Raw genomic sequence first — 23,882 nt, 5'->3', positions numbered from 1 at the left:
GGGCCGTGTGGAGAGTCCTAGGGGCAGAGTGGCACCTCGCACACAGCGTCCAACACGGTCCCTCCACGCGTAACCAGGAAACACTGGGCACTGCCCAGTGTGGCCTCCAGGTGGAGGGAGGGCAGGTCTCAGGGCCACCCCGCTCTGCCCTTGGGCTCCTGGCTGCCCCTGAGACAGCCCTGCGTGGTTAGAGACAGGTCCCCAAAGGCCAAGCACGCCTGGGCTTCTCCCGTGCTCTAGCACTGTCCCCGGGGGCCTCAAGCAGCACCCACGCACCCTGCACCCAGGTGAAACAGGTGCCACCTGGTTGGTGGGGGAAGGGGCTATGTGCATCGGCACTGTCTGGCACGGGGGCAGGTGTGACAGCCTCCTCCAGCACCCGGCTAGGGACGGTCACCTGCATCCCCTCCCCGGACAACAGCCACCCTGGGGCCAGGGGCTTCCTGATTTACAAGGAAATGTCATGAGTGTCTGTGTCGGTTAACACGGACGAGCCAAGGCTGAGGACCAAGGCGCCACTATGTCTGCATGTCCCTGGATTCTGCTATTTTCTACGTGTGCACATGGGATGCTGGCAGGGTGGAGCTGTGGAGCCTCGCTGACCTGTGACTCCTCAGCACAGCAGACGCCCAGTGAGAGGAGAGGGGGCACCTCAGAAGCATCTCCAGGGAGCTGCTCCAGACAGCTGAGGAGTTACCATGGAAACACACCCTGGGAAACAGCTTCAATTTCAGGGAAATAGTCACAAACACTAATAAGCGCAAATGAAAAATGGTTCACTGTGAGCGGCAAAATCATGCTCGTTGTTGGGTTCTGCTGGGTTTGGTGCGGGTGTGGCACTGCATGCCCTAGTCTTGAGGGCAGGGTCCGAGTCCAGAATCGGATTTTTGGATGTAACCTCCGGGGAGGCGTTTATCAGAGAAGGAAGGCAGAGGTGAAAACTACACAGGCTACGAGGCAGGGCCAGACGCGGCGTCACCAGGGGCCATCTCGGGTTTCTCCCCACGATGGTCACCACGCACGGCGGCCTGGGCTAGAAACCCTTCAAGCAGGCAGCAGGGCATGCAGACTGACCCCTCAGGCTGGAAGGAATTTTCTAAACAAGGCCCTGCCCCCAGCTCGCATCCCTTGCAGATGGTCACCTCTGGGGTGCCACCCAGACCCCAACAGCGAGGCTGTGTCAGCCCTTCCGGAAGCCACAGGACGAGTGGCACACCCCTGGCCCAACACCCGGCCTCGCTCATCTCGGCAGCTGCTGCCTTCTGGGGAGGTGGGTGGGGAGGGAGGGGTTCCGCCGAGCCAAGGCTCCTGCACGAAGACGCCAGTGCAGGCACCAGGAGCCAAGTCGCAGGAAGGCCTCGAGCAGGGCCAGACCAGCCGGAGCACCAGCGACTGAGTGACTCGCCCCGTGGGCACGAACATGGTTCCTGCCAGAAGCTGACAGGGATCTGGGGAGTCCCAACTGTGGCCGTGGCCCCCAGGTCCTGCCCACCCCCCGGGGTGCAGCAGAGTGAGGGGCGGGCGGGGCGACTCACCAGGCGGTACATGATGCGCACACTGTCGGGGTTCACCGTCAGCGCCTCCCTGTACAGCTGCTTGGCCTCCTCCAGGCTGCCCTTGGCCTCAGCCAGGCGGGCCCGCGTGTAGAGCACCGAGTGCGAGGTGGGGAAGAGGCCGGCCGCCTCCTGCACGCAGAACCCGGCCTCCTTGAGGTGCCGCTGCTCCATGAAAAGCTCGGCTGCGGCAACAGGGACAGGGCGTGGGGTGAGGGGCGCCCAGGGACGGAAGCCCACCCTGAGCAGCCGGGTGGGTCTGGCCTCGGTGGCACTCTGCTCCGTGCCTGAGTTTGGGGGACGGGAGGAGACAGGCAGTGCTCCCTAGCCCCTCCGTCCAGGAGCACAGAGCCGCCACACGGCCGCCTTCATGGGCTGGGGGGCGGCCACGCCTCTGCTGCAGGGAACCCAGGCTCAGAGGACCGGGGTGACAGCTGAAGGGATACCCCCGGGTCCTAGCAGTCCCCCTGCCCCACCACTGCTCCCATGTCACTTTTTGCAGCGGTTGAGGAGGCCCCCAGGGGCCGGCCACCTCCCTGCCCCCTCGGGAAGCTGGGCCGTCGCTCCCATAGGGCCAGTCCACAGCCACCGCAGACCCCGGGAGTGCAGCTTAACGTAGCCAGGAGAGTCGAGAAGCGCCAAGCGCGCTTGTAACACCAAGTCTGGGGTGGGCCGGGGGCCAGAAGGATGGACGGAAGCCCCAAAGGCAGTGGGCAGGCAGCCTGCGGCCTCAAAGTGTGACCAGTCACGAGCACGAAGGTCCCCCGAGCTCGAGGGGACCCGCTGCGTCCTTAGACGCTCAGGCCCCGCTAGCCAAGGGTGGTAGGTCTTCCACCGTGAGACAGGAGCCGGGCAACCCACAGGGACCACAGGCGCCAGCTCCGAGCTCAGGGGTGTGCGAGGCCCCAGGAAGGGGTGAGAGTGGGGGCTGAGGCTGTTGCCCCTGGGGTCGCAGGGCAGCCCGGGGCCGGGCTTTGCTTTTCTCCCTGCCCTTTACTCCCTTCCTTTTGTTCTTGTTTCGGGGTTACGGCTGGCAACACTCGGGGCTCACTCCTGGTGGGCTCAGGGGACTCTAGGGGGTGCCATGGCTAGAACCTGGCTCAGCCATGGCTAAGGCCAGCGCCCTGCCCACTCATTCCCCTGGCATTCGGAGCCTGCTCCCTTCCCAGCTGCAGTCCTCTGTGCGATCCAGTTCTGACTGTGTGCACAGCCCTTGACATGAGGTGGGGGGGGGGCAGCCCAGCCACCAAAACACCGGGGGCAGCAGAGTTGCCAAGTGCCAACTCTAGTGTGTTTGAGGTACTTGGAAGGGGTCAGGGAAGTCTTCCTGGAGGAGGTGACATCTGAACTCAGCTCAGAGGGTGTAGAGAGGAGGAAGGACGAGCAGGCCCCAATGACAGAGCCGCCCAGCTCATGGACAGGGCAGGCAGAAGGATGTGTCTGCTGGGGGCTGGGGAAGCCGGCCCTGGCCAGCCCTGCGCCACCCCCCACTGCAGTCTGGAGGCTACCCGCCCGCCGACATGCCTCATTAAGCTGTTTACAACTGCAGGCGTCTCCAGAGGCTGCTCCTGGCCCCTCCCTCGGGCCTCTTACTCCACATCAACAGATTTCAATTAGGGGCGCCCCCTCCCTCCTCTCGGACCCGAGTCGGGGGTTGCCCTACCGGGCGGCTCAGAAGCTCAGCTCTGGGGGCTGCTTCGCCAAGCACAGTGCTCCCCAAGGCAGGTCCCAGTTCCTCCCGGGCCTGTCTGCGGGGGCCCCTGCTGGCCACAACAGCATGGGTAGGGGACCCCCAAGAGTCAGCTGTGGCCCCCTCCCGGCCGATCCCAGCCCCTTTGCGGACTCCTGAGCCTCCAGCTCTCCTCTCCCGGCCCTCCCCCCCTGCCCTGGCAGCTCCAAATGGAAACATCTGCTCCCAGGGGCCCTGCAAGCCAGCCTTCCACTAGTCCTGCCGAGGCCTCCTGGTCTCAGCCGCACCCCAGGGCCCAGGGGACTCGCTCTTGGTGCAGTGCTCCCGGGACCACCCAGCTAGAGGGAGGGAGGCCTCGGCTCAGGGCAGAGTGAAGGGTCTCTCAGTGAAGAATCCTGAGTAGGCTGACGTCGTGCACACACCCTGGAAAACAGGCACAGGCCCAGGGAGGCAGCGGGAGAGGCGGGGCAGGGGGGAGGCTGGCAGGAGGGCAGGGTCAGAGGGGGCCTCTGCCTGCATAAGACCCACCCAATAAGGTCCCCTGCCAGGAGTGATCCCTGAGCACACAGCCAGGAGTAAGCCCTGAGCACTGTTGGGTGGGGCCACAAAAAGGAGGGCAGGGAGATGAATGAGGGGGAGGGGGAGGGGAGGGAAGGGGCGGAGGCGTGGTGGCCCTGGGAGAGACAGGGTTCTCTCTGGATGCTGCTCTCACCCACCCAGGGACCCAGCAGCCCCACCTACAAGGCTGCACAACCTGCCGCCCCACCTGCCTTTGGGGCACCTCCAGTGGGGGACTGGCTCCCACACGCCCTGGTCAGCTCCGAGAGGGGCAGTGGCCGAGGGATGTGCCCTTCTGCCCTGTGGGTGGTGCCTCTCCCAGATGCCAAAGAAGCTGACCCTCCACAGGGCCATACACCAGTGCCCTTCCCGCCAGCCCGGGCATGCAGGATGCAGCCGACGGCTGACCAGGGCCAGCAGTGGCTCCTGACCAAATAAATGGCTTGGGGCGGGGGCGCAGGCACCACCGTTGAGGGGAAGGAGGGGGTCTCCGAACAGACCTGCTGTGGCCAGTGGAAGGACTCGGGGAATGGGGCAGGGGGTCCTGGCAACAGCGCTGCCTGGCTCGGGGGGGTGGGGGTGAGGGCATGATGGCCCCTTGGACACAGACGCCCGGCCTGCACAGGGGTGAGGATCAAGGATCCCCCCTGGATCCGGCAGGAGCCCTGGAACCCCTCACCTTCCCCGCCCCCAGTCCTAGGATGGGACACTGTCCCTACAGAAACCTCTGCCCTGGGCCGCTCTGGGGCACAGGGCGGCAGGAGGACACTTCCCAGAGGCCTTTGGAGAGTGGCTGGTCCTGTGACAGACTGTGGACCCAGTGAGGATCGAGGGACGAGGCGGCTCCCAGGAAGGAATCGGGCCCCAGCTAGGAGAGCAAAGAGCTTCTGGGGTGCTGACGGGAGAGAAGACAGACACGAGGGGTGCAGCTGTTCCAGGGCCCCCCCCCTCCACCTCTGAGCTGTCTCCTGATGCCGGGCGCCCATTCCTGCCCCTGGCAAAGCTACTCAGACCGTCCCTGGCGAAAAAGACATGGACGGCGCACAGGGAGCCAGACGAGTGTGCAGAAGAGGGAGGTGGGGAGGCGGGGAACAGCCAAGCCGGCAAGGCCAGAGGCCCCAGGCCGCCAGCACCATTCCCCACGTGAACAACCCCACCGCGGGGGAGCTCCCAAATGTCTGCGTGAGGGGAGGTCCCGGCTATCGGACCCCGGGAAGTGGCACGGTTCCGCCCTGCCCCGGCCTCCATCCAAGGCGCTAACTAGGGCAGTATCCGAGTGATGGAAGCATTTCCCCATCTAGCCCGCTGTGCGTCCCGGTCTGCTTCCTCTCCAGACCCAGAACCCGGGGTGGGAGAGAGGGGGTGTGCGGAATACTAATGTGTCCCTATGTGGATCCAGAAAACCGCAGGCTCGGGGAAAGAGCCTATTCTAGTAACATACTATAGAAATGATCCCTGAAAGTATAGTCTTAAAGAGCCTATTCTAACTCTGACTTGCACAAAAATCTGCACAGCCCCGACTTTCCTGCCTCTCGGAGGGGGGGCGTGGCGGGGGCGCCACGCATTTTGGGGTCACGGAATGTGGGCCTGGGAACAAGGGCGGGGCTCTCGCCCAGGCATGTGGGCCTGCCGCATGTTTTCAGGGTTCCATTTATCCTCCTCTTCATTCTCTGTGGCTGTTCAATCCACGCAGACCCCCTTCAGCAGATCCCCCCCACACTCGAATCTCCCTGCATCACCCTGACGCTTTCTCCTTTTTTCTCTCTCATTTTTGGGTCACCCCAGCAGTGCTCGGGGATCACTCCTGGTGCATGCAGACCCGGCTGGCCGTGTGTGAGGCCAGCACCAGCCTTGCCCACACCTTGGCACCCTGCGCTGACCCACTGTCAGTGGCACCAATGAGCCCTGGGCTGCAGTGCATGGCCAGAGGAGCACCGTGCTCGGGGCAGCCCGACGCTCGCTGGGCCTCTGACTCCACAGGCACAACGGCGAAGAGCCACCCCGAGGCAGGTCACCCGGGCAGCAGCCTTGGCCACCATCCGCCAGACCTCGCCCTACGAGCACTGCCACGAGGAGTCTGCTTCCGGGCCTCATGACATATGGCCCTGACCCCTCCCTCTATGTACAGGGTCCCGCGGAGAAGAGACAGCAGGAATGAGAGCTCAGCCCCCAATGCCCACGCTCCTTCCTTGGGGGCAGGACGTGGTCGAGGGGCCTGGGGGCCTACAGGGGGCCGAGGACTCACCGGCCTGCAGCCAGATCTGTTCCAGCGTGGTCCACAGCTGCGCGGGGCCCTGCTTCAGGACGGAGCTGGGCACGGTCAGCTCTGACATAGCTTCCTCCAGCCGGGAGGCCGCGATGGATGAGGCGCGCTGGGAGCCTGTGGGGCAAGAGGCGGGGGGTCCCGCTGAGGCATTCACCTGCAGCCCAGGGCTCCCAAGGGGCAGAGACACCAGCCCACCGGGGCACTCAATGGTCACCAGCAGAGCCTCTCCTTCTACTTGGGGGTTGAACCCGGGTTGATCGCGTCCAACGCAGGTGCCCCGCCCGCTACCCGCTGTACTGGCGCTCGCCCACTGATGCACAGCGACGGCACAGACCGGGTGTGGAGCCCCCACTCTCTGGCCCCGCCTAGCCGGTGCAGCGGGCGGGGAGGAGAGCGTGGGCAGAGGGGCGGCTTACTGGAGTCCGCGTCGTGGGCGTCAGGCAGTGTCAGGTGTAAGCCGCTCTGCTTCTTCACCGCCACACCCTCGCCGATGCTGCCGTCCTTCTCTAGGCCGCTGGAAGGCAAAGGGGCCCGGCCCGGTGAGGGCTGTGGGGGGCGGCACAGGGCTCCGGCTCGGGCCCAGGAGAGAAGGGGGAGGGGCCACCAGGAAGGACGAGGCCAAGCAGAGCAGAAGAACAGAGGTCAGGGCTGGCATTGAGACCTCCCGCCCCGCAGGCCAAGGCCCGACTCCACACGCACGCCCAGGCCCAGGCCCCTGACACCAGGGCTCCTCTGGGGGCTGGGGGCGGCAGAGGATCCGGGGCAGTGGCAGCCCTCACAGGGGTGTCCTGCTCTGGCTGGGTTCAAGAAGTTGGGGGTGGGGATGAGAGCAGAACTGGGGCAGGAACTGTCTCCTCCTCCTCCTCCTTCCAGTTGCCAAACAGCTCCTGCAGGAGGCTGAGTCTCAGTTTCCCCCTGGCAGGGAGAGAAGCCAACCCCTGCTTCCCGCCCGCCTTCCGCACTTCCTCCTCCTAAGTGGTCTCTCTGGTACTCACCAGGGATCGACAGGTTAAGGGCAGACGAGACGACGAGACAGCTGAGGGGGCGGACAGGCTTGCCTCTCAAACCCCTCCCCTCCCACTGGCACCGTTGTGCATGCACAGGCGTGTACACACGCACACATGTGCATACATGTGTTCGTGTGCATGTATGCATGTTCATGTATGCAGTGTTTGTACATGTGTGTTCACATGCATGTGTTCATGTGTTTGCATATAGGATTGCATGTGCATGTATGCATGTTGTTTGCATGTGTGCATGCACACGGGGAGGGGGGGGCAGCCTGCACTCACCCCATCTGGGAGAAGCTGTACAGACTCTGCCACAGCCGCAGCATCTGCCGGCAGGTCCCCAGCGCTTCCTCCGGGCCCTTGAGCACCTGCTCCAGCTTGACCTTGGTGAACATGAGGCTGCGGGCAAGACGAACGCGCATCAGTGTGGGGTCAGGACGCTGTGCAGCCCCCTCCTCTAGTCACCGACACCCAGACAAGGCCTGTCCCCTGGGGCACTCCTTACACTCAGTGACTCAGTTTCCCCATCTGCTCTGCCCTAGCAGGGTGCCCGCTGCTTCTCCCTGGGGCCCCCGCAGCACCAAGTGTGGTCACCTGGCTGGCCACAAGCAGGGCAAACAGCCTCCTGCTGGGGGCCAGCACCTCAGGGAGGCGGAGTCACACAGCTGCCCCTAGCGGCAGGGAGCAGCCCAGGGCTCTCCACACTGCGCCTGGCCAGGCTGCACCACCAGCTCCTGAGGCGGGCCGCTCTCTGCTCCCGGGGATCCCACAGCGCACCTCCCCCGAGCGTGAACACAGTGAGAAAGCTGGCTGCCCCGCCCTGACTTCTGTGTGACTGTCTTTTTTCTCCTGGCGGCTGCAGGCATTCCAGCGGCATGAGTGACCTGCAGGGAATTTCTCAGCCCAGCCACATCCTCTGGGCTGGAGCAAAGGACCCAGTCAACCCCTTGCCCGCCGGGTTGGCTCCATGTGGCAGCAGGTCTTCCTCGCTGCCCCTGCCCCAAGGCTCCCGCTCTGCTTCACACTACCCCCTCGCTCCTAGCTAGAGTACCCCTGGCCCTGTGTGTCCCCGGAGGGCCGTCATGTCCCCTGCATGCCAACCTCCCCCGCATGGCCCCTGCCTAACCATTGGCCCGCCTGGCAGGGGGCAGCAGGGACAACCCGTCCCTCTGGGCGCTTTGCAGGTGCCTCTTCCCCGCGGCCCTGTCAGAGCAGAGGGCTTCTCCCTCAGTCCTGTCCCCGAGACGAGAAGGCGTGTCCTGAGGCCGGTGGGGGGCCCTGGGCCCTTAGCACAGGGTTGTGGCTGAAGCGCCATTTGCAGCAGGATTCTGTCTTTTTAAGGCCCCCCTCGAGGGGCCGGAGAGAGCACAGAGGTAGGGTGTGTGCCTGGCACATGGAAGACCCAGTTTCCATCTCTGGGACCCCACCAGGAGTGACCCCTGAGTGCACAGCCAGGAGTCGGCCCGGAGCATCAACAGGTGTGGCCCCCAAACCCAAATAAATCAAAGAGCCAGGATTAACCCTCCCCCCAGCACTCGTCGGCCCACAGGACAATGGCACAGCAACACCGGGGGTGTCACTGGCCCAGGAGAGACCCAAGTGACGAGTCCCCTGGGAGTGCCCAGGGCTGACTCCTGCAGCAGTGCTCAGTCCTCAAGCACAGCCAGGCCGGGGCGAGGGGAGGCAGACAGGGCTACCGGGAGTCCTTCTCAAAAGCCTCGGGCCCCCTGCAGGGACGGAGGCACAACCCCACGGGCACGCCGAGGCAGGGGGTCGTGGACGGACAGGTGAGCCCAGCTCTGCCCCCAGCACCCTGGGCATCCCGAGCATGGGTCCATGAGTGAAAGAACGAGAAAGGCGGGCATAGAGCAGAGGCTGCGGCACGAGCAGGGAGCAGAGAGTTGCCCGCTGTGGCCCCAGGACAAGCCGGGAGAATTGGTGCTCCTGCCTCGGCTCTGCCACTGCAGAGAGGTCTTCCGGGAGGGTCGGCCAGACGGCAGCTCGGCAGCCCACCTCAGGACCCAGCATCCGGGGGCCCAGCACACTGGAGCAACGTCGTGGAAGACAAACCCTCCCTCCCAAGACTCTAGGGGGGAACCGTCTCTGGGCCAGTCGCCTCAGGACCGGTGAGCTCACGCCTTTCAAAATGTCTTTCCTCTCACTTTCAAAGAGTTATTTCGTAAATAAGGGATATTTTAAGAAACTGGCGCTAACTTAGTGAGCACTGTCCTAGGTCAGAGGTCACCCCCTCTAAACCCCCATTGCTGGGGTTTCCAGTTCTCCCCTGGGCTCCCCCTGGCAGTGGGAAGGGCCGGGTGGGGGGATAGGGCGTCCACACTCCCGTGTGACCCTGACAGCACTTCCCTGTGAGACTCAAGAGGCCGGCAAGCACTCACTCGGGCCCTGCCTTTGGCATTAGATGGCATGGGCACACTTGCCATCTGGTGCCAAAGATGCTCCCCTGCCAAGTGCTCCCCATCTTCTGGCTCTATCTGCCTTTTGTAAACCAGGGCGGCTACCTGGCTGTGGACAGCCCTGGTCACTCCCCCTGCAGGGCCCAAGAGTGCAGGGGCAGGTGCCTAGCAGGCACACAGACCCCACATGTGGTCCCCTGAGCACCTGGATGTGGTCTAGTCCCTGGCACATCCCCCAGATAAATAAAAAGGGCTGGAGTGATGATAGCACAGCGTGATAGAACATCGGGCAGGGCATCTGCCTTGCATGCAGCTGACCAGGGTTTGATTCCAGCATCCCATATGGTCCCCCAAGCACCTGCAGGAGTGACTCCTGAGTGCAGAGCCAGGAGTAACCCCTGAGCATCGCTGGGTATGACCCCCCCCCCACCCGCCCCTCAGAGAAAGAAAATGAAGGAAGAAAGGTCATCTGTGGGTTCTGGGAGTGGTGGCAGCAGCTGGGACCCCGCAGCCCAAACTGAGCCACCAGGCCGGGGAAGGCAGGGCAGCAGCACAGGTGGGAGTCGGCCTGACCTGCAGCAGCGGGCAGGAGCAGTCTGGGCCTGAGCCCCCTTTCTAACAGAGAGGCACGGTGCCATCCTTGGGCCCCCCCACGCCAGCTGCCTCAGACGGGGCATCAGCCAGGATGTCACCAGCCTCTGGGAACAGGAGGAAGCGGAGTCAGCAGGACTGGCTGGGCCTGGAAGGCGGTGGGCATTTCCGGGAGAGTCATGGGGGGTACGAGGAGCCCCCAGGCCCCGCAGGTCCACATTGGGGCTGACTGGGGGAAACATCATCAGTGACTCCCGTGCACGGCTGGGCTGCTGCTCTTAGTGAAGGAGACACGGCCGAGTGGACAGCAGGTCCAGCCAGGCGGCCACACCCCGGGAAGCCCAGTCGCTGCGCCAGGAGACCAGGGCTCCAGCAGGCTGTGGCCCCGCTGGGGGAGGAGCCAGTCGGCGGCCACTGCCCCTGGAGGCCTCCGGCACACACGCCGGGCTCTGCTGTGTGAGCGTGTGTCTGCATGTGCGAGTGTGTCCCTGGGGTGTCTCTGTGAGTGTCTGTAAATGTCTGTGCGTTACGCATCTATGTGTGTCTGTCAGTATATGTGTTTGTGTGTATGAGTGTGTCCCTGGGATGTCTGTGTGTGTCGAGTGTCTGTGTGTCTCTGTGAGTGTGTCTGTGTGTATGAGTGTATGAGTGTGTATGTGTCTGTGTGAGTGTGTGTGGCTCACTCTTGTGGCACCTGTCCCCTAGCTATCCTTCTCCCTGTCGTGGGCGGGGCCAGCCAGCTCTGCTCCTCACTGGCCAAGTCCAGAGCCCTGTCCTGCAGTGGCCCACGGCAGACCCACATCCGGGACCGTCTACTGTTCTGGAAGTCCTGGGCTCCGGCCTGGGGTTGTCTACACAGACACTCCGACACTCACTCACACTCCCCCTGGAACCTCCCCACTGGGCGCCCCATCCTGCTCACTGGCCTTGAGGTGAGCGAACGCTGCCTTTCTCCCAGTGGGCGTGGGAGGCGGGGCAGGTGGGAGGGGGGTTGCTGCAGGCAGGAGCAGAGGACGTTCAAAAGGGTGGTCAGAGGTGGTCAGAAGGCCGAGACACCTGGTCTGGCTGTATACTAACTTGGCGGGGGTGGGCTGGGGGTCTGGAACCAGATTCGGTGGCTGATGCCGTCATCTAGCCAACAGGCGGGCCACACAGACCTCAAGGAAGGCCCAGACTGGCAGCAGGCGAGGGTGTGCAAGCAGGAGGCTGTGGCCGCCCTCGGCCAGGGCCAGCAGAGGCAGGGGCCACAAGGGACCACGTCCTGCATCATTTTAAAGACCTGCTTTTGGGCCACCTCTCCGAGTCCACGACTGACCCGACTCTGTGCTCAGGAACATGTGGTTCCGGGGATCGGACCTCGGTCAGCCGGGTGCAAGGTCGGCACCTGCCCACCCCGAGGTGCTCTGGGGCCCCCCCTCGTCTCTTAGGGCTGCACAGTTCATCACCTCAAGGAGCTGATTCAGGCTGAGGTGGAAGTCTGGGGACTTCGGTTTTATTCAGGGGCCACACCGGTGGTGCTCAGGGCTCACTCCTGGCAGTGCTTGAGGGACCAGATGGAAGGCCAGGGATAGAATCCGGGTTGGCTGCGTGAAAGGCAAGCGCCCTCCTGTTGCACGCTGTCTCCAGCCCCCACCTGTCACAGCCAGGTGTGTGTGTGTGTGTGTGTGTGTGTGTGTGTGTGTGTGTGTGTGTGTGTGTATGTGTGTGTGCGCTGTAGTCTTCTAGCCTTCTCTTCTGCAGGCTGGAGCCCAGCTCCTGCCATTCCCTTCAGTGAGACCCCCATGAACCACCCAGAGCCTGTCCATCACTGTCAGTGGGTGGAAGGACTTGCAGAAAGCAGGTCCCCAGGGAGACCCTGAGAAATGATGTCACTGGTCTTGGGTGTGAACCTGAGCGGGGTCTGGGCTGTCAGCTCTCTGCCCGCTGAACACTTGGGGACGGCAAAGCACTCGGCACAAAGGGCCACATAGGGCCTGCCTGCCTGCCCATCCCCAGTGCACACTCGCAGCGGGAGGGAGCAGGACAGCACTGGACATGCGCAGGCTGAGCAGAGGAAGGACTGCTGACCGGGGCTGGGAGCCAGACCAGGCCAGAACCCGTATCCACCTCAGGGCCTGCGCGGTTCTCCTCATGCCCGTCCTCGGGGAGTGGCCGAGACCATTTAAGGCACAGAGAGGGATGGACAATTTTTGTGCGACGCCTGGTGTCTGAAGCTTGTCATCTCCCCCAAGTCCCTCCTAAGGAGGAATGAACTGGACGGGAGGGGGAGTCCAGAGGGGGACCCCAGGGCAGCTCCGGCCCTGCACAGCGAGCAGCTGCCGGACATCCTGGACTCTTGCTGGCGAGGCGGAACTGGATTCCACCAGGGTCGGGCCCGCTCACACCTAGTTATCGCCCGTTTCCAAAACAGCACAGGTTTCCTGGCGGAGCCCTGGGCCCGCTTGTTTACCACAGCGAGCTGCGGCTTGTCTAGGGGCCCCATCGTGCCTGCCCTGGGCTCCCACAGGAGCGGGCTAGGGAGGGGCTCGGGCGCTGCAGGAGGCCGGCGGGCGGGAGAGCCCTAGCGGCCAGGCTGCTTACTGGAAAGCTCCCCCCACCAGCCCTGGAATGCTGTTTGGTAGCCATGGCGACTGCCTGACTCAAGCAGCAGGAATCTATTACCTAAACCAGAGCCTGAGCCCAGGAGCAAGCAGGGAGGGAGGCCGGGAGGGAGCTTCTCTGCTGCGCTGCTCCCTACTCCTGCCCAGAGCCAGGCTGGGAGAAAAGGTTGGCACATGAGAGCACATTCCGCCCCCGGGGCCAGCCAAGAACCCAGCCCAGTGAGGCCTCCGAAGGCCGGCCTGCTGCCCACTGCCCAGGCCAGTGTAGTCAGCACCTGTGTCCCAAAGCCCGCAGGATCGCAGGAAGCCGCTCCGGGTCCCTGAGGGGCCCTTGTCATCCCGTCACGTTCCTGCCTTTTACACGCCCCACAGCACGGAAACCCAGACCCAGTTTGCTTCTGCTTTATGGTCCCTGAGTTCAGCTCCACAAAGCTAAGGCTGTTTCCCTCCCTCAGTCTTGGGGCTGGACATCAGTGGGCTTTGGACCCCTCCCGGATTCCCTCCGGGCCAGCCCAGCTCTGCGGCAGGATCGGCTGGTTTTGCAAGCTCAGAGCAAGCAGACGGTCCTTAGCCGCAGAGACTGGAGAGAGGGCGGGAGCAGGAGATGGAGGCAGCTGGGGAAAGACACAGGAGACCTCACTGTGCTCACTGAGCCATCCATGGGGGTAAGGAGGCGAGAAAGGGTCCCGCCCAGCCTCTCCTCCCTGAGAGGTCGGCCCTGCTCTGCAGGAGGACCCTGGGGAAGCCTCAGCTAAAGAGAGAGAGAGAGAGAGAGAGAGAGAGAGAGAGAGAGAGACAGAGACAGAGAGACAGAGACAGAGAGAGACAGAGACAGAGACAGAGAGAGAGACAGAGAGAGAGAGTGTGTACTGGTGAGAGGGTGCGTGTGTACACACGCTGGTGAGAGGTGTGTGTGTGTGTGTGTGTGTGTGTGTGTGTGTGCACACATGTGCACATGTATGCACGAGAGGTGGGGATGGGGTGTCAGGTGCACCTCGAAGTAAGTTTGGATGGGGGAGGGAGTACAGCTGTTCCCTCACACAGCCTGGACTACGGGTTCCAGCAGGCCTTGCTCTGCGGGCCACACAGTCAGACCGCAGGACTGGGGGAATGGGCTTCCTGCACACAGTCAGACAACAAGACTGGGGGGATGGGCTTCCCGCACACAGACAACAGGACTAGAGAAACAGACTCCTGCACAGTCAGACAACAGGAGTGGGGGGACGGGCTCCCCGCACACAGTCAGACAACAGGCAACAGGACTGGAGGGACGGGCTCCCACACTGTCAGACAACAGGACTGGGGGGACAGGTTCCTGCACACAGTCAGACAACAGGACTGGAGGGACGGGCTTCCTGCACACAGTCAGACAACAGGACTGGAGGGACAGGCTCCCGCACAGTCAGACAACAGGACTGGTGGGACGCACTCCCGCACAGTCAGACAACAGGACTGGGGGGAAGGGCTCCCACAGAGAGTCAGACTGCAGGACTGGGGAGACAGGCTCCCTGCACACAGTCAGACTGCAGGACTGGAGAGACGGGCTCCCACACACAGACAACAGGACTAGAGGGACAGGCTCCCGCACACAGTCAGACAACAGGACTGGAGGGCAGGTCCCTTCCCTGGTGCTGGCTAACAAGGGCCATGTGCCAACTCTCTTCTTCCTCCTCTGCCCATGCTCCATTTTCATGGGAGATTTTACTTGCAAACAGGACGCGCTCGTAACCCACCCCCACGCACACCTGGGCCAGCTTTGGGCCACACACAGAGGTGCACAGAAGCAACTCCTGGGGGTGGGGGCTGCTTCCTGCAGGGCCAGGGAGCATGGGGTGGGGGAAGCCCTCGGCATGCAAAGCAAACACCTGGCCCCCTCTCCCCAGGCCACACCCCGGGGTGCTCTGGCTCAGATCACTCCCCTCGGGCTCAGGGGCTGGGGATGGAGCCTGGAGTGGCCACGGGAAAGGCACACACGTCTGCCTGGGCTTACAGGGACCAAGCAATGCACGCAGGCGGCTTCCTGGGACAGCAGTTCTCTGACGACTTTGCCTCTTACAGTGAGAAACTCCAACGTAATCTCTCAAAGGCAGAACCAGGAACCAGGACGCCCCCACACCCACGCGCACCTGTCTGCGCAGGAAGGGCTGGTCTGGGCTGGCCTGAGCACTGGGGGCCGAGCACAGAGCATCCCTGATCCGTGGATTCGCCAAGTCAGCACGAGGGCCTGGGAAGGTGGGGGCTGCTTCTTTCCCGGGGACCTGCCTTCTCCCTGCAGGGCTGGGGATGGAGACACCTGGAGGGCCCCCAGGGCTGGGGCATGACATCTTACCCAGCTTACCCCTGCCATCTTACCCAGCTCTCTGCACTCCTGAGCACGGGATGGGGAGTAGGTGCTCAGACCCCCTCCAGGGTCAGTCTTCAAGGTCAATCACACACCCCAGGGGTGGCGCAGACCCCCAGGCTCCACCTCCAGCCCACCCACCTGGCCGCAGGGGTCTGCGGGAATGGGTGCTGCGGAGGGGCGGGGCCGGAAGCTGAGGATGAACTCCCCCCACGCCCAAGGGCCTGGCACTGTGGGAGGGGCACTCACTTGAAGTTCTCAGGGTGCTGGGCGATGGCCATGTCGACCACGTCCAGGGCGTGCTGGTGCTGCTTCTGCGCGGATAGGAGCAGGGCCAGCAGGTGCAGGGCATGCCCGTCGTCCCTGCTCAGCTTCAGGGCCTCCTGCAGCTGCTCCATGGCACAGGAGATCTGCGGGGTGGCGGGAGGAGGGGTGAGGGATACGTACCCCCGACGCCACAGCAGACGCCGAGTGCTTCCTGGGGTTCTGGCACAGGCAGGGAGGTGGGGCGGCTGCGGGCAGGAGCAGCGCGGACGTGGGTGTCGTGTGGGGCTACCAGGTTCTGTTTTTAGGGTTGGTTCCCATCCGACCAGTATCTGTCTTAATGGGACCAACAGTTACTCATTTCCTTGCTGGCTTCTGGAATATTCTCGTTTGGTGCTGGTGGACGGGGATGCCTGGGCCACAGCTGACAGTACTCTGGGGCTCCTCCCGGCTCTCCAGGAATCACTCCCAGCAGGGCTGGGGGACACCTGGGGTGCTGGGGACTGACCCCGGGTCAGCTGCGAGCCAGGCCTTGGCCCCGTCTGAGCGCTGCAGCTGGAATGGCCAGGGTGCTCTGGACACGACGGACGCTGGGCAACGTCCCCATAAACGATCAGGCATGAACGCTGCAGCCAGCCTAAGCATAACGTGCTGATGGCCACGGGGAATCCCCACAGTGAAGGACTGGGGCCACTGCCTCCCGTCCCGAGGAGACACTTTCCGGCTACCCGTGAGCCAACCTGTGGCACCCACAGCCCAGGCTCCAGCCCCGAGGCCATACACACCTGCTCCCCCTGCTCACGGGGGCACAGGGACCCCCCTGCACTGCAGAAACTATCTTGTCACAATGCTCCACCCCCAAGTAGAGGGTCCCAGGGTTCCCTGGATGCAAGACACACCTGCAGCTCCTTCCTTACCCAGGACCTCCGCCCCCCAAGGCTCTGCTCTGCAGGGCCCCAGTGCCAGCCCTCCTGCCGCTCACCCCCCAGAGACCATCGCCTGTGGGGCGCTGCAGGGGCTGGGGGTGGGGGTAGGAGTGGGGGAGGAGCAGGGGCAGGAGGAGGGGGAGGAGCAGGAGCAGGAGGAAGACTATGAAGAGGAGGAGGAGCAGGAGAAGGAGGAAGAGGAGGAGATGGGGGGCAGGAAGTGGAGAAGGAGGACAACAATGGGTGCTGGGCAGGGCCGGGCCCTACGAGGGGAGCTGCCTAGGGTCTTGTGGTAGGGCCAGAACCAGGGCAGGCCCAGCCGACAGTGTCCACCCCAGAGAGCAGGGGCACTGGGGGCCGTGGGCAGGCGGGGGCAGGGCTGCCGGGGTCACGCTGGCTGGGCTGAGGACATGGGGACGCTTGGGGGACGAGGCTGTGTCCCCACAGAAACAGCTGCACTCGCTCCCTTGGGCCCGCCCAGGACAGAACAGGCTCAGAGAGGCCACAAGGCAGGAGGGCAGCAGGCCCAGGGCTGGAGTGACTCACCTGGCGGACAAGGGCCAGCTGCAGGGAGACGTAGAGGGCGATCTGGGGGTCGCCGGGCGCCAGCTGCTGGGCCCTGTGTAAGAGGACAAGCCAGTCACCAGCGGCCAGGTGGCCAGCCACGGCCCCACAGGAGTCGGAGATGCCCTTTGCAGCCGGGTCCTGAGGCAGAACACTGGGGTCTAGGCAGCCCTCGGAGGCTGGACATCTTCTTAGGCCGGACATAGAGCTGGCGAGGAAGGGGCGATGCCCCCGGGGCAGTGCTCATGCCCATGCTCAGAGGGAGTGGGCCTCGCCCGGAGCTGCCGGGGAGAAGGGCCTGGGCACGGGTGCCATGGGGAGTCCCTGCAGCCAGGAAGCTCAAAGGGGGTCAGGAGGGGCTGGAAAGAGACCAGCGGCACGCAGTCCAGCTGCACCGCCCTGGTTTCCAGGCTGTTCTTGTGAAGGGACAGGCTTCAATGCCCATTTGCTATTGGGGGTACCTGGTGATGCCCAGGAGTCACTCTGGCAGTGCTCGGGGGCATCCGAGGGGGCTAGAGGCTGAGCAGGAGGAGCCTCATTGCAGGGCCAGTGCCTCCCCTGCCCCCGCCGTCTTCCCGGTCCACAGGCAAACATCCAGGTGTGGAAGGGCAGAGCGGGGGTCAGCTGGTGTTCCTGACCCCAGAGGCCACGCCCAGCTTCCCTGGGCGTGCTGAGGGCCTCAGTTCACTGGCCCGCCCACCTGCACCCACACCGAGTGCTGAAGAGAGGAGGTGCGTGGAGGTGCGCGCCCACTCACCTCTCCAGCGTCTGCAGGGCCTTCCGGTGCAAGCCATCCTGCTTGGACTTCAGCGTCGCTATGGATGGGATGGAGACGGGGCTGACGGGGCTGAGGCAGTGCTGGCCTGGCCCCGCCCTCCCAGGGCCGCCTCCTGGCTCTGTGCTCAGGGTCACTCAGATGTGGCATCGGGGATCAAACCCGGGTTAGCTGGAGCGAGATCCAGACTCCCCAACCCGCAGTCCTACTGCTCTTGTCCCGGAAGGTCCTTAAAAGTCAGCGGAACTGACCAACCTCGGTGCCTCTCGGACCATTGTGACCGTGAAAGCAGCAATTCAGTAGCCAGGAGTACCCCAATGATGGGGCGTGACAGCCCCATCCCCCGGGGCCAGGGAGACAGAGCTGCCCCAGGGACGGACGGGGCTCACGCCTTACCTGGCACCACTCGGTCCCCAACCATCGCCAGAAGTGACTCCCTTTCTTTGTTTATGTGGCCACCCCTAGCTGTGCTCAGGGCTCACTCCGGGCAGTGCTCAGGGGTGCACGTGTGTTGCCAGCGATGAAGCCTGGGTGAGCCACATTCGAGGCCAGTGCCCCGCCCACTGGACTCTACCTTTTGGTTGCTGTGATGACCACTAGCGACACCATTTGTGGGGCTCCCTGGGTGTCACAGACTTTATGTGCATTTATTTGCTCACACACCCCTAGAGACGCAGCGTGTGCTGCGTCTGGCCTGTGGAAGCCCAAGAGCAAAGCCTTTTCCTCAAAGCCTCACAAAGGGACGCATTAGGCCGGCCGAGCCAACTCAGACAATGGCGAAGCGCTGCTCTGTGTTTGGGCGAGGCCCGGCCACAATGCGCGGACACAAGAGTGGCCCTGCACACAGGTGCCAGGCGGAGGGAGGACACAGTGCCTGGGCAGGGAGGCACGTGTGGACCCCACTGGCCACATGCAAGTACTGATGAAAAGCTCCTACTGTACATGCCTGCCCCTGGGCCTGCTTGAGGGGATTTAGAACTGGTTTCCAGAGCCTGGAAGATGGCGCAGTGGCCAAAAGCACTGTCTAGCCAGGCTCAGGCTCGGGCCCTGCCGTGTGGAGGGGACCCTGACAGTGCCACCATTGGGGTCCCATATCCCTGGGGGGCAGGCGCCTGGGAAATGCCTCAGTGGCTTAGTCAGTGCCCAGGGCAAGACACAGGTCAAGTGTGTTTGAGAACACATGTGTGTATATTTGTATGTATGTGTCCACATGTCTATACATGTAGACCTCTATGGGGCATATATGTATACATGTGCACGTGTTTGTGCTGTGCGCATGTGTGAATGCTGTGTGCACACATGCACGTGTCTTGTGGGTGTGTGTATGTGTGTTCATACATGTATGCCTACAGGGTGTGTGTTCATATGTATACATGTGTGGTTGTGCAGCTGTGTTCACACATGTACATGTATATGCCTTGCAGGGTACATATATTCACATGTCTGTGGGGATGTGTTCACATATGTCTATGCAGGATGTCTGTGTTCACACGTGTCTTGAGGGGTGCATGTGTTTACATGTCTGTGTGGGGTATATGTGTTCATGTTTGTCTATGCAGGGTGCATGTGTTCACATGTTCATGTGCGTGTTCACGTGTGCAGGGTGCACATGTTCATGTGTCTGTGCGGGGTTCGTGTGTGCGGGGCGCATGTGCCATCGTGTGTCTACAGGTGCGTGTGTGTGCGTCTGTGCGTCCTGGCACTCACCATCACTGGCCTGCAGGCTGTAGGTGAGGCCGAGCGCCAGGTAGGCCTTGGGGAGAAACTCCCCGGCTTCCTCCCCGAGGTCGATCACAGCCAAGGCAAAGTGCTCCGCCTCCTCCAGCTGCACGGGGAGAGACAAAGGTCAGCAGGCGGCACAGACAGCTCCGGGCCCGGCCCCTTGCTCAGAGCTGCCAACTCTCAAATGTGGGAGTGGACCAGAGGCGAGTGGCTCTCCCGACACACACAGCCAGCAAGGAGACACTTCCCCTGCTCCACGGGCATGAACTGCGGAGCTGCCAACGGTGCCCACTCCCCTCTCCATGGTCTGTGGGTCTGAGGGGGCTCACGGGGGCTGCCGCGCTCTGGGGACAGGCCCGAGGCTGCGTCTGTCTCAGGAGCAGGAGGAAGTGCCCCAGCTGGACAGTGACCCAGTGGTTCAGGTCACAGGGACACAGGAAGAGGACACTGGGGCCCTGGAGAGAGCACGTCGCTCTTACCCGGCCCAGGAGTGTCACTGGCCCCCACACCTGGCCCTGCAGCCTGTAGCTGAGAACCAGCGTCCCTGTGCAGACCCAAGAGGTCACCTGTGGGGGCTACCCCAGCAGAGGCCATTATCTGGTCGGCTGCAAAGCCATGCAGGCATCTGGTGCCTGGGACAGCACCAGCCCTGAGGCCCACGTGGCAGGCAGGACAGGGCTGCATACCCAGGGGCATGGGGGCTGCCCATGACCACAGCCCGGGCAGCCCAGCCGGCATGGCCACTCGCTGTGGACAAACACGTGTGCCTGCACACACTGTGGAGGCTCGGGCAGGACAGAGACAGGAGGAGCAGGAAGCCGCCAAGGACCAGACGGGGACGCTGACGGCCTGGAGAAGCGGGAGGGCTGGGGGCCCAGGTGCAGCCTGCAGTGTGGCCTCACAGCCGGCTGGGGCCTGAGGCATTTCTGGAGAGCTGATTTCCGGCCCTGCTGCCTTCCATCCCCCGGCCGGGCAGGGAGTGGCTGCCTTCCCTCCACCTCCCTTCAGCCCCCACCCAACTGCCCACGGGGCCTTGGGGCTGAGGTTCAGCCTCGGAAGTCCCCCTTCCCAGGAGCTACTCCCAGGGACCCAGAGACTGCTCGCTGGGACCCATGCGCGACCTCACACCCATGGCTGAGCCACACCCAGGCCTGCGGCAGGCCACGGCTCTCTGCCAAGTGCTCACAGGGCACGCCTCCTCTGGGGTCAGACCAGCTGAGGTCTGGTTCCCAGGTCCCCACGGAGGCCCCGAGGGTGGGTGAACTGCTCCTCCTCAGCCCAACAGCCAGCAGAGGGGGCCTAGAGACTGGGACCGCCAAGGGCATCAGACTCACGGGGATGGACCGGCCTGGCCTCCCGCCCGCCCCGCCCTGCGCTCCTGGCCACACACACGTTCCGATGGGTCTTACTGAAAACCACATGGAGTGGATCTGACACAACGCCGTTTACAGGGAAACCGTCTTTCTGGATGGGGACCACACCCGGCGGTGCTCAGGGCTTACTCCTGGAGTGCTCGGGGGATCATTTGGGTGTTGGGGATGGAACCCGGGTGGCCGCCTGCAAGGTAAGCCCTGGGTGACCCTCCTCCCTCTGTTCCTGTCCCACACCACCGGCCAGGGACCTGCACAGCTGCCTCTGCCGGCCGGGCTTGCTGGTGCCAGCTGGATTCCGGGACGCCCAGCCCCTAGGCCCCTGGCCCTCCTCAAGCCTCTGTAGCGGCCGTGAAGCCCAGGCCGGGCCCCTGCCCGTAACTGCCCTCGGGGGCTCTCTCTGCTCCTGCAGCACCGTGGGCACCGGCTGGGGCTGCCATGAGCCAGGAGACGGGGTAACAGACGCCTCTGGGGCTCCGTGTCCCCAGCTCGCCCCCGTCCGCCGGAGTCAGGCCCATCCATCCTGAGGACGGTGTGGGCTGCCCACTGCACTCAGCAGACGCCCGGCCGCCCGCCCTGCCTGGTGGACCCCGCTGGGTGTGCAGCTCTCCCGAGGGCACAGAGGACAAGGCTGGAGGCAGAACCAGGCCTGGTCTGGGCAGGTAGGAAGGGGGCGTCACGGGGGAGCCGCGGGCTCTGTGCCTGCCTGTCGTCGATGGAAACTCTCACCCCAGACCCAAAGATGCTCCTTTGAGGGGGTGAAGGCCGCCCTGCCACAAGGCTGCATGCTCGAGTTTCCTTCTGGGTTTTTCTATTTATGTTGTCATTGAGTACTTTGCTCCGAACTCATCTGATTTCAATTTGGACTGATTTGATCCTAATTTTATTACCATGTAATCTGAATGCACATAATTACTGTAATTATGCTGCCGAGGGAGCGAGTGGTGGGAAGGCCTAAATTTAGGGCTTCCTGGCAAGGGCAGCTGCCGTCGGGGGGCACCCACGGCCCCCTTGGGGCTGGCACAGGCCCCCCGCACCCCCGCACCCCTGTGCTGTGCCCTCTGGCTCACAGCCCCCAACCCCAGTCTCTGACCCCTGCAGGCCCCCATGGGCGCCGGGGTCTGTGGGCTGTCTCCCCACGGCTGCGCCCAGACCCCACGGGACCCCCCACGCCAATGCTGCAAGCCGGGAGCGGAGCCTCTGCTCGTGGGGCTGGGCAAAGTGGGGTATGTGGATGGGCCCAATCCTGGGCCTTCAGCCCCGCCCAGCCCCCACGCAGCCCCCAGCCCCCCACGCCATCAGGTGGGAGACTCCCGTGCCCTTCCATGTGGCTAAGTGCTGACACCCCAAAGCAGGGGCTGCTCTCTGGGGGCGTAGGGGAGGGCGCCGGGCTGCTTGTGAGGGGCCGGCCAGTGAGCCCCCGAGAGAGCAGGGTGCGAGGCGTAGGGGCGCACGTGAGAAGCCAGGGCTCTGGGCCTGGGGCTTTCCAGCCGGAGACAGGCCTCAGGGTAGACAGGCAGCTCTGCTGTGAGTGTGGGTGGGGGGGCGGGTCTGCAGCCCCTCAGGCCCTACCCTGGGACCCCCACTGGCCTGGAGCAGCCCCAGGAACATGGAGGACATGGGGGCGCCAAGGCGGGGCCCCACCTGGGCTGTCACCATGCCCGGCCACCTGGCTACCGCCTCGAGGGGGTCCTCTTCCCGAGCAGCTCTCCTACAGAGACCCCCTCCCGAAGGAACCAGGTGAGGCCCCGGCTGTGGCACCTGACTCTGGGCCCTGCATCTGACAACCTGAGACACACTCCGGGGGCCTGCACGCCCACAACCTCCCGAGACTCACCCAGTGCAGCGAGCGGATGCAGACCTTGGCGGCCATCAGTGGGACGGTGGGGTCCGAGGGCTGCAGCTTCATGCACTCCCGCAGCAGTGACACAGCATAGGCCGACTGAGGAAGAAAGAGCGGCGGCGTCAGGTGCGGCCCGGGGGCCCGGGGAGCCAGGCCTCCCTCCTGCCCGAGGACAGAGCCCTGGCCAGTGCCTGTTTCAAAGATGACGAGGGCGACGGGCCTTGTGTTTTCACTGGTCTGCAGGGGTCGGGTCAGCCTGGCCTCACGCCCAGAGGCAGTGCCTGGAGTGGAACCTGGGCGGGCGACAGGCCAGGCAAACGCTCAACCCCAGTCTTGCCTCCGCCCCCACGGCAGCCGGAGGTGGAGGGCTTCTCACAAACACCTCAACAACTCTACTTATAGGTGACAAGACAAGGCCCATACCTCGGGGGCTGCCGCAGGGGGCACGGAGGCTGGCCTGGGCGGAGGCAGCAGCCACGCAGTGGGTGGGAGCCAGTTCTGAGGCCAGAGCCCGGCTCTGCACACAGGGACCTTGGCTGGACCCACTGCAGGCCCCTGGGCGCTACAGGAAGACCCGGGCGTTGGGCTGCGAGCAGACTCTGAGCACTGCGGAGCATGGCCCCAAGCTCCAACGGGAACTGCGGCAGCAGCCAAGCTGGCAGACTAGAGACCCCTGAAGGACCCGCCCTCCACACAGCAGAGGCACCAGCTGGGATGCTGCAGAGAGAGCCGGGATGACAGGCCGGGCAGACTCGGAGGCCAGGGAACACCTCTCAGGTCTTGCTTGAACCCTGCCACGCCCTGGTGTCCCCAGGAGGCACAGGTGGGTGGCACCACCCCCCTCCAGAGTCTGACATGTAGAGTCCAGGGGCCCAGCCCCACAGCTGCGGCTGCACCTGGCCAGCACAAGGGCCCAGGCTGGATCCCTGAGACAGCACGACCCACTGACCAAGGCCAGATGCAGCGAGTGGTCCCTGCACCATGGACCTGTGTGTGTGTGTGTGTGCGCGCACGCATGCATGTGTCTGTGTGTGCATCTGTGTATGTCTCTATGTGTGTCTGTGAGTCTGTATCTGTGTTTGTATATCTGTGTTTCTGTGTGTCTGTGTGTATATGTGCATGTCTGTGCATGTGTCTGTGTGGGTCTTTGTGCCTGTGTCTCTCTGTGTGGGTCTGTGTTTGTGTTTCTGTGTGTCTGTGTGTGTCTGCGTTTGTGTCCTATGTGTCTCTGTGTGTTTGTGTCCATGTATCTGTGCAAGCGAATTTGTCTGTGCGTGTCTGTGCATGTGACTGTGTCTGTGAAAGTGTATATATGTCTGTGTGCGTCGACTGTGTCTGTTTGTGTGTGTCTGGTGCATGTGTCAATGTCTGAAAGTGTATCTATGTCTGTGTGTG

General features: G+C 63.6%; 1 protein-coding gene and 1 pseudogene across 1 annotated transcript in view; both read right to left on the bottom strand.

The window, feature by feature from the left end:
- Positions 1–23,882, bottom strand: part of TTC7A (tetratricopeptide repeat domain 7A) — a 67,793-nt gene that overhangs the window by 4,932 nt on the left and 38,979 nt on the right. Inside the window, exons 11-19 of the mRNA XM_055122595.1 lie at positions 22,482–22,586; positions 19,260–19,377; positions 17,535–17,592; positions 16,760–16,832; positions 15,273–15,433; positions 7,360–7,476; positions 6,484–6,581; positions 6,047–6,181; positions 1,536–1,738 (exon numbers count right to left, since the gene is read on the bottom strand). Coding sequence (XP_054978570.1) covers positions 1,536–1,738; positions 6,047–6,181; positions 6,484–6,581; positions 7,360–7,476; positions 15,273–15,433; positions 16,760–16,832; positions 17,535–17,592; positions 19,260–19,377; positions 22,482–22,586 — 1,068 coding nt within the window. The remainder of the gene's footprint in view (positions 1–1,535; positions 1,739–6,046; positions 6,182–6,483; positions 6,582–7,359; positions 7,477–15,272; positions 15,434–16,759; positions 16,833–17,534; positions 17,593–19,259; positions 19,378–22,481; positions 22,587–23,882) is intronic.
- LOC129400359 (small nucleolar RNA U3) lies at positions 5,184–5,272 on the bottom strand (annotated as a pseudogene).

This window comes from Sorex araneus, chromosome X (genome assembly GCF_027595985.1).
Source record: "Sorex araneus isolate mSorAra2 chromosome X, mSorAra2.pri, whole genome shotgun sequence".
NCBI classification, from domain to species: Eukaryota; Metazoa; Chordata; class Mammalia; order Eulipotyphla; family Soricidae; genus Sorex; species Sorex araneus.
This window is presented reverse-complemented; position numbering and strand designations above follow the sequence as displayed.